Source organism: Cryptomeria japonica, chromosome 3, assembly GCF_030272615.1.
Source record: "Cryptomeria japonica chromosome 3, Sugi_1.0, whole genome shotgun sequence".
Taxonomy (NCBI): domain Eukaryota; kingdom Viridiplantae; phylum Streptophyta; class Pinopsida; order Cupressales; family Cupressaceae; genus Cryptomeria; species Cryptomeria japonica.
The window spans coordinates 87,645,208-87,655,220 of record NC_081407.1 but is presented as its reverse complement, the minus strand read 5'-3'; the positions used below and the strand labels follow the sequence as shown (position 1 = coordinate 87,655,220).

Genomic DNA, 10,013 nt, shown 5'->3' with positions numbered 1-10,013 from the left:
GGTAATCATCTCCTTTATACTAGTAAATTCCATGTGTTCTCTAAAATTTTATTCAATACCCTTTTTTGATATTCTTCTTGTTGGGTCCCTTCTAAGGCCTCCAATTTTAATGTTTTGAAGCTTCCTAGGGATTTTATTTGGGCCACTTTAAATAGAAATAAAGGTTTTGATCATGTTGCTTGCGAATTATGTTCTATATCATGTTATTGATGGATTCAATATTCTTTCAATATGTAGGTGAGGCATTAATATCTATGTTAAATGGATTATCAAATATTTGAAAGTGCATCATGCCTAAAAATTTATCGTTGGGATATTTTTATTTCTTAGTGAGTTTGTATTATGATTGGCTTTGAACTTGGCCTTGGTCTCTATATTCTTCTCACCTTCAAGGAGCCTACTATAATTCAAGACACTTTTGTTATCTATATAATTTAGAAGACTTTTAAGTCTATCAAACCTTTGACTTCTTTGAGTTGGTAATGACTTCCATAATTCTCTTTCAATTAATCAAAAGTCTATATGGTGGTTGTATACACCTAAAAATGGTCTGAAGATAATTAATTGAATAAGAAATTATTTAATTAATCTCCCTCCCCAATTTAATTGAATTCATCAACAACTTGATTAAATCCTCCCTTTCATCTACTTATTAATAAATCTAAGGATTTATTTAATAGGTTCATTTCAATAGTCCTCTTTGATTAATTAATTCAAATTAATTAATTCTTCCCCATAAAATTCATTTCTTCTAATCCTCTAATTATTTAAAACAAATCAATTTATGAATTGTTGAAATTAATTAGCTTTTTTCTATTATTTGAATTTTTAAATTTAATTCTCCTAACTTTTAGCCACCTAACCTAACCCATTCCATCTACACACATGTCCCCTTTCCTTGAACACTTTTCCCTCTCATGAGCAAAGCTTTGTGACACTTGTCACTAAGTGTTCCCTTTCATCTAACCTCTTCTAGAAGCATCTTGGCACTTGTCATCATAGAGATGAAAAATGGTCCCTTTAATCCAACTTCTTTGCCGACCTCCTCCAATTTCACTATTGATATCTTCAAATTTAATCTTGACCGTTGATTCTTGCCACCTCACCCCTAGCCTAGGAAATCCTATAAATAGACCCCATTTCGGAGCACAACGGATCTCAACCCCTGATTGATCGATCTCATTTGCATTTTCATGCATTGTTATTACAGGCATATGCAATCTTATTTTATCATTTAAGTATTGTTATCATAGCTTAGTTGCATCATTTTATCATGTTTTATAGCATAATCATGGAATCATGTAGCTTAATCATTATCATTTCTAGCTTAAATGCATCATTTATCATTTAAATCCTCCATCTAGGTGTAGTCAAGTCACTGGAATTTGCCTAACCAGATCTGAGAGAAAAATTCATACTCGCATTTACTAGGAGGCGATAGATCGCTTAGCTATGGTTTTATCTTTATTTTCTTTAAATTCATTAACCATGCTTGTAATGATCTATTGAGTGTTTTGTGTTGTGGCTGCAGGTATCACAGGTACACACTTCACAGGCACGAAGATGGTCTCTAGTTTTATCTAATCAAGGCTTGCATCTTGCCAAATCCCTTTGGGTTCATTCCTTGAAAAAATTAAATAAAGGAATTTGAACTCTTCGTAATCTCCTTGTCAAAGCCACCAATAATGAAGAAGGAACAATTAAGATAGTCTCATTAAAAATGACTTTATGATTAATAAAGATTATAGATATGAAGAGACATATAAAACAACAATCAAATCACACCAGATCGACAATAACAATCAGCGCTGAGTTCCACGTAGGAACTAAGTGGTAATAACCCACCAAAATAATGAATGAAGACAATGTACTATGAATCGCGATACATTGGGTAATAGAAGGAAGCAATTGAGATAAGATGGGATTATATGGCCTCTTCGACAAATGACAAATTTGTAAAGTATTATTGAAATCTAATGGGCATTACAGATATCAACTATATACTTCTAAATTATTATAACCATTATACATGCAATTAAGTATGAATAAGACTGATGGTTATGAGTTACGATTAGATCAAATGTACCATTTTGTTGTGAAAGAATGTGTCTCTAAATAAAGTAATTGATCAAGGATATAAAAGCGTATTGATCACACTCCCTAAAGGGGGGAAGAGGGATGGAAAAATCAGATCAGAAATGTTCTTAAGTTCTAAGCAATAACATCGTTGCTCTTGATGATATGAATGAGAATGATATTGAACATACTAAGCACTCAGATGGGGGAAGTTCTCATTCCAGTTTAGGAGAGCTCAGGTTGAGGAAGGCCATGGGTCCATAATCGAGAGCATTCACCAAGAAGAATCATATTTGAGATGGTCCCATCAATATTGCACCATAATAATCATTGTTGCAAGGAGATACACTGATGTCAGAGACAACAACATATCACTGTGAAATGGAAATCAACACTCAGAAATGATTGTTTGCAACGAGAAACCCGTTTCGCTCGTCGAAACATGTAACGATGGTCTCCCGTCGCGTTTCTGGTAACTATGATTCAGATAGACAATAAAGATCTCCTATGCATATTCATCAATTTTCCATATTTGAGATAGCAAGATAAGTATTATCTCTCAAACTAATTCTTAGAAATTTAAATCAAATATTATAATGAAATATCCTCATAATTGATAAAATTATATTCATAAATGTATTTCAACTCTCACATTAAATTTAAATTGTTGTCTCAGGACTAAATAAAGGCAAATTCCAAACGAAGACATTACACCTTCACAAGGTATTTGGTGTTGCTAGGCGATTGGCCTAGTCTCATGCTTGATTTTTGTTATATTTAGCAATCTCTTAGTGTGGAAATTATCTTTAATGCTTAGAAAGATAAAAAAATTAGTTCTCTTCTCTAGTTGTCTGGTTAATGTTCATTTTTCTTTATATGCTAAAGCTATGATTTCTTCTAATGTACTTATGTAGATCTATGTACAAGCTTGCCAAGTTCCATTAGATGTTGCACATCTATAGAAGCATTTCAGCCAGTGGAGTAATTTTCCAGATGCATGACTGCTACAGTCCTAGCTCGTACTTCCTCCCACCTTTGGGGAGTATGCATAGTTATGGTCTATTTGTCAAATAAGATTTTGAATTCCAATCTTAAGGCTTTGATACCAAGTTCTATAGATTGTACTTCCTATGGATTGTCTCAACCCTCTCAGTCACTCTTCACCTTTCCTCATTAGCATGGTGCTCTTGGAGGGAAAAACTCTCACAAGTCTCCTTACTTGGAGCTAGCAATTTCCCATGTTCATGCTCAAAAGTCTAGAAAATATCAAGAGGAGGATGGTGCTTTTATTATTTGGGAGCTATTAATGATAGTTTGTCCCTTCTAAAGTATAGGATTATCTCGATGACCATTCACCTATTTCTAAAATAGTATATTATCTTCTTTATCAATAAAAAGTAATATACACCTTATTCATAAAAAAATAAAGAAAAACAACAAAGCAATTAAAATCATATAAGTACTAACACTATACTAGATTTATCAAATCTCCATAGTCCATGTTATTGATTGTAGTTGATTTCTAGCTTTAACTATATAAGAAATCAACCACAATCAACTAACACTATAATGACTATCGTGTTCCAATAACCAATCACTCCTTGTGCACCCAATCCCCAATTATTAATTTTAAAGGAGCCAAAAAATTGATGATAAAAAGTTCACTAATAAGTTTCACATGTGCGAATAGACGATCACTATTTAGCTTTTCTGATCCATAATTGGCCCATTTGTCCACCACTACTAGGACATTTATGCACAGCTACTGGGACATTTGTCCTCGAATACTGGCAATTTTGAGTGGCAGCTTTTGGAACATCTTTAAGTAGGTATCAGCAACACTTCAAAATAAATACTTTTTGAACCTTATGCGCATAATTGATCCCATAGCGTGTCTCATTACTACTCAAAAATGAGAACCTTAATTATAAGTAATTAAGTGGCATACAAAGACAACAACAACAAAAAAAACATCAAAATCTATACCTGTGAATATACAAAATTGACTATAACCACTACTGATAATCAATCATAAACTCAAACCAGCCTTAACAAACAAAACATACAAAGAAGCCAACAAGATTTCTTGGTCATATAAATTGCCCAAATATCACAGAATATTTCATCTCAAACGGTCAGCTTAATACATCTTTTTTCCGTCCTGTCCATTGAATTTTCTGCCATCAACTTTAGTGCAGACAGGAAGTTTTTCGGCTCGAGCAATATTCAAAACACTTAAAAATGTTCTTTCCTCATTGGGTGAATTTTCCGGATTGAAAATTGCTGCGGGCGGGCCAATTTAACCAAAACCCACTTGGTTCTGAGTAATTTCGAGGTTCTGAGGTTTTCTTCGGTTTTGCAGTATTTGGGTTTTCCTGGGTTCTGCTGAGGATTTCTTTTACGATTGCTAAGCAGCATTGCCTTACGTTCAGGCATCACTAATGGCAAGTGCAGGGACAAGCACCGGTACAACGACAAGCACGGATGATGGTCTTTTAATTCGTGAGGTATGGGCAGCCAATCTGGAAGAAGAATTCACGTTAATTAGTGAATTCGTAGATGATTATCCATACTTAGCCGTGGGCACAGAGTTTCCTGGGGTTGTTTTTAACCCTGTGGGCAGTTTCCAGAGTGATGCAGAATACAAGTACGCCGAGCTCAGAGACAATGTGAATCTATTTAAATTAATTCAATTGGGTTTCACATTTTCCGATAAGAATGGCAACTTGCCCAAATGTGGAACTAATCAGGAATGCGTCTGGCAGTTGAATTTCAGGGAGTTCAATAGCCATATTAATAAGCATAATATTTTTTCGATCGAGATGCTTAAGAAGTGTGGTATTGATTTTCAGAGGAATGAGCAATTTGGTATTGATTCCAAAGTTTTTAGGGATCTTTTCATGTCCTCTCGGGTGGTGCTAAATGAGAATGTGCTGTGGATTAGCTTTCAAGGGAGATATGATTTTGGGTACCTGATAAAATTGCTCACGAACCAAGATCTGCCGAAAGATCAAGCTGAATTTTTCAAGCTATTTTGGACCTATTTCCCTAAATCGTATGATATCAAGAATTTGTTAAAACTTTGTAGTAAAGAGCTCCTTGGTGGATTGGACACGCTTGCAAACAAACTCAAGGTGGAAAGGGTTGGAACTAAGCATCAAGCTGGCTCTGATAGCTTGCTTAATTAACGTGTCTTTTGGAAGCTGCAACAGGGTTTTATTAATGGATCTATTGAGCCTCTTTCTGGTCTTTTGTACGATTTGGGTATTGAGCAATGAGAATGGAACCCCTAGTACATGATTGCCCCTCTTTGTGTACTACAATGTCTTTTGTATAGAGTCTTCTTTCATGCCATCTATTTTTTCTCATAATACCAAAATACTTCAATTCTTTAAATTGTTTTTCCACCGAAACAGAGTGTGCTATTTTCTTGCCATTGACAATGCATTGTTGATTTAGTATCTGCAGTTGCAGTGCATAGTGTTATGTAATTCCTCCATTTTCTCTCTGTTAAGAGGTGGGCTACTCTGGTGGAACAAATATAACTCTTACAAGAAAAAGATGAGAAAATGTCTACATATATACAAAGGTTAATTTTAAATATTTTGCTGCAGAAGAACATGCATGGATTTCTTTTAGAGATTTAAGGCATGTACAGTATTTAGTTATTGAGGAAACTAATTGTAGTTAAAAATAATTGGCTCTTTAGTTTCTCCGTGGTAGTTGTTTATTTTCAGTATAAGTTGAATTTCTTGGATATGAATGGAGTATGTATGTATAATGGAGGAAAAGATCAATTAAAAGATATCATTATGGAAATTGTACAATACTTTGGTGATGAGGAATAGTTTATATCATTAAATGTTTAGAAATTGCATACACATGGCTGCTTCTTTTATGCAAGGAGAACAGATAGAGTATATTGGTAAGTTTTACTTTTTGATCAACAAGTGGTAGGTTATTACAGCAATATTGTTCCAGTCCATCAGGTCATTTTCTAGTAGCTTGCTTTATTCATCTAATCCTTGCACGTTGCTGCAGAGCTTTAAATTGGAATTATTTAGCATCACATGGTTTTTAGTCTGCTGATAAAGTGATCAGCAGGTCTTGATTGGCCCTTCTGTGTACCCATGCCTTTGGTAAAGGATTTGATGTTGAGTGTGTTTTTTTCTGAGATCAATTTTGGTCTTATTAGTGAAATACCTCAATTCTTTTTTAACAATTTATATGGAAACGAACTAGTTTTCTGTGGAACTAAGTTGGCTATTTTCTTTTCTTCTGGAATGCACTGTTGGGTGAGTGTCTGTTGTAGTATTGTGTGGTACCATATTTCCCTGTTTTCTTTTGTACTTTTTTTATAAATTTAATTTATGTGGGTTACTTGAGAAAATGTTCATGTATCTATGATAATCTTTCTTGATCTTTGTGCTGCTGAAAAGAATATTTGCTTCCCCATTGACTGTTAATTGTCAAGACTCAATATGAAAGTTCTGAAAATGCTTGCAGTGCGAATACTGTGGGTTGAAGCAAGACAATAGCTCACAGGGGATATGATTTAGGGTACCTCATGAAATTGCTCACGAAGCAAGATTTGCCGAAAGATCAAGCTGAATTTTACAAGCAATTTAGGATCTATTTCCCTAAATCGTATGATATCAAGAATTTGTTAGCACTTTGTAGTCAAGACCTCCCTGGTGGATTGAGCAAGCTGGCAGACTTTGTGCAGGTGGAAAGGGCTGGATCTAGCCACCAAGCTGGCTCTGATAGCCTGCTTACTTCACGTGTCTTTTGGAAGCTACAACAGGGCTTTATCAATGGATCTATTGAGCCTCTTTCTGGTCTTTTGTACGATTTGGGTATTGAGCAATGAGAATAGGACCCCTAGTACTTGATTGCCCCTCTTTTGTGTACTGCAATTTCCTTTGTATAAAGTCTTCTTTCGTGCCATCTACTTGTTCTCATAATATCAAAATACCTCAATTCTTTAAATTGTTTTTCCACCGAAACAGAGTGGGCTATTTTCTTGCCATTTACAATGCATTGTTGATTTTTTCATCTGCAGTTGTAGTGCACAGTGTTACGTAATTCCTCCATTTTCTTTCTGTTAAAGAGGTCGGCTATTCAGGCGGAACATATATAACTCTTACAATAAAAAGATGAGAAAATGTCTGCATATCTACAAAGGTTAATTTTAAATATTTTGCTGCAGAAGAACATGCATTGATTTCTTTTAGAGATTTAAGGCCTGTACAGTCTTTAGTTATTGAAGAAACTAATTGTAGTTAAAACTAATTGGATCTTTAGTTTCTCCGTGGCAGTTGATTATTTTCAGTATAAGTTGAATTCCTTGGATAAAAATTAATAACTTTATATCATATTTCTTAATAACTTTATATCATATTTCTTAATAACTTTATATCATATTTTTTAACCAGTTTTGATTATTTATGTTGTTCTTTAAACCTTAGAAAATACATGTACCCCATCATACGAGGGAGCTGCCCCTCTCAAACGTAGAGAGGAATTGCTAATGTTTTACAATTCTTCAACTGTTGTGAACACTTTGTTGCTAATTACAGGGTGAAACAGAGTTTTTCAATAAGATTACTTAAAGCAACAAATCTGTTTACCCTGGTCTTGCGCTATTTTGGGGCAAGATCATGGTGGCAATGTGGTGCACCTTTGAGCTGGATAGAGTTTTTGGTATGTGTGAGCATAATCAGGTTTTCAATTAGACCGAGGGGCTCAAACACTAAGGCAAAGATCCAAATATGATTGAAAAGTGTCTTTTTTAACATTATTCTACATTAGACCCTAATTCTTTTATATATATTATAACCAAGCAAAAATTACATATAGAAGGCAACCAGCAGGTTGCCAAAATGGAAGTAACAAATTACTTACAACTCAACAACAAGTCTAAGTACATGAAAACAGTGCTGCTAAAATAGCACCTAAAATTTACAAATTACTTACAAAAGAGCAGGTAATTACATGAAGAAAATACACCAAAATGACTACGCATGCACTAAATAGTTAATTTACAAAGAATAGAATTATGCTCATGCAGAACTTGCAAAACCTGCTGCTTGATGTGCTGAAGCTGCTCCAAAATCCTAGGATTCTTGATGTGCTGAAGCTGCTCCAAAATCCTAGAATTCTTCTTTAAGTGGAGAGTTTTATTTTGAAGTTTTCAATCATAAATTAGAAACTTCTTCAAGTAAAAATAGTAATAAGCCCAGCGTAAGCATCAATTCAACTGAATCCAGGCTGAAAAATAGTCAAAGATCCAAGGTAGCAGCATTTATAGCGTAACCCTGGGAGCCTAATGGTCTCTCAATGCTAGTCCACTTGAATGCTCCTCCTCCTCCTCTCTCACTTGGAGGTGTGAGCAGATAAAACGTTTCACCTTGAATAAGATCCCATCTGCAAATAAAGATGTTATGGCCAACCGCTACAGTGAAATCAATAGATACGTGCCAATTCTCCGTCGGAAAAGTCTCTACAATGTTCAATTTATCTTGTCTATAGTCATATTCGATCAATCCCATACCAAAAAAGCAGTACAAGCGCTCAAACGCACTTACGAAGCACATACTCACACTTCTAAATCTGTTCTCCATAGTTTTCCAGCTTCTCGTGTAGGAATCAAAAACCTCAATGGTGCGGCAGTAATGGCCGTCGCCCATTACATAAAACTTGCCGTCAGCAAAAGCACCTGTAAAGTCGTCCATACAGGTGTTCATATCGGGGAGGAGATCCCACCTGTCCTCCTCCACATTGTAAACTGAAGCGCTAGCGACGGGATATTTGCAGTGAAACCCTCCACCCACATAAATAAGTCCCCTCTCCTCGTCCACTGCGGAGGCAAATTCATCCTTCCATTCCGGCATTGCGGCACCCTCCCGCCATTTGGAACAAGCAAAATCATACAACAATAAACAATTTCCTCCACCGAAGCGAAAGATATCCCCAATCAAAACCAGTTTTTGTTTCACGACATGGCAGTGACAGTTGCCGTAAATTTGAGCGGGAATGGGCGGTAGACTTTTGTAGGAGTTCTTCTCCAGGTCGTACACCACTACTCTCTTCCAATTGCTGTCCATTTTCTGGAGCACACAAATCCGTTTCTCTGAAATCTGCAATTTTTTTCTTTCTTGATAAAACTGGGGGCTTTTCAGTGCGGCGTTCCAGCTTTTGCAGACACATCTAAGATTATGATGAGAGTTCAACTCCACCCTCACCAGACATTCCCACCCAATTTCATCTGGAAGACGACGAAACAGAGATCCCTGCATTGCGATTAACAGAAAGAAACTGGTATGTGACTCAAAATTTGCACATTGATCTATCGCAAGAAGCTTCTGAATCTCTCTCTCTATGCTTTTCTTTTATTATATGATCTTTATATTTATATATTATAAGCGCTTTTTATCTCATGTTTTCTAAATACTCTATCTTTCATATTTAGAAGCACCTATATCATCTTTATATAATATGTTTTTTAATGCATGTCAATATATATATATATCAAATAGCTAGATGCATTAAATTAAACAATCACATAAGCACAATCATATATAGATGCACTAAAGACTTAAGAATCAAATAATAAAGATGTAGATTTGTATTGTTGGTGTAAATAATTGTTCATCTTGGATATTATTACACCTTACTTAAATTTACTTAGGTACATGCATTTCACAGTAGTTTGGGTATGAGACACTCGGGTGTTTGTGCCACATTGGGATAGTGTGTGTAGGAGAATTTCCATATTTTATGGTGTGATCTTGTTGTTACACTCCACATTTAGTGGGTGATCCACCTCACGTGGAATATTATATTGTTTCTCCTATCTACCCACACCTATTTCCTACCCACCCTTGTTTTTTATTGAGCCACATGTCATGTTTGTGTGCTCACATATCCATATAGTC

At 35.3% G+C, this 10,013-nt stretch overlaps 2 protein-coding genes across 2 annotated transcripts; one reads left to right on the top strand and one right to left on the bottom strand.

Annotated features, from left to right (window-relative positions):
* Positions 1 to 4,117: 4,117 nt before the first annotated feature.
* Positions 4,118 to 5,731, top strand: LOC131054580 (probable CCR4-associated factor 1 homolog 7). Its single transcript, XM_057989122.2, has one exon. The coding sequence runs from the start codon at positions 4,518 to 4,520 to the stop codon at positions 5,262 to 5,264; it is 747 nt and encodes a 248-aa protein (XP_057845105.2). The 5' UTR covers positions 4,118 to 4,517; the 3' UTR covers positions 5,265 to 5,731.
* Positions 5,732 to 8,357: 2,626 nt separating this feature from the next.
* On the bottom strand, positions 8,358 to 9,374 carry LOC131054584 (F-box/kelch-repeat protein At1g80440-like). Its single transcript, XM_057989125.2, has one exon. The coding sequence runs from the start codon at positions 9,372 to 9,374 to the stop codon at positions 8,358 to 8,360; it is 1,017 nt and encodes a 338-aa protein (XP_057845108.2).
* Positions 9,375 to 10,013: the final 639 nt, after the last annotated feature.

Excerpts from the sequence above, each read along its gene's own strand:
- LOC131054580 (XM_057989122.2), top strand. The coding sequence starts at position 4,518 with ATGGCAAGTGCAGGGACAAGCACCGGTACAACGACAAGCACGGATGAT.
- LOC131054584 (XM_057989125.2), bottom strand. The coding sequence starts at position 9,374 with ATGCAGGGATCTCTGTTTCGTCGTCTTCCAGATGAAATTGGGTGGGAA.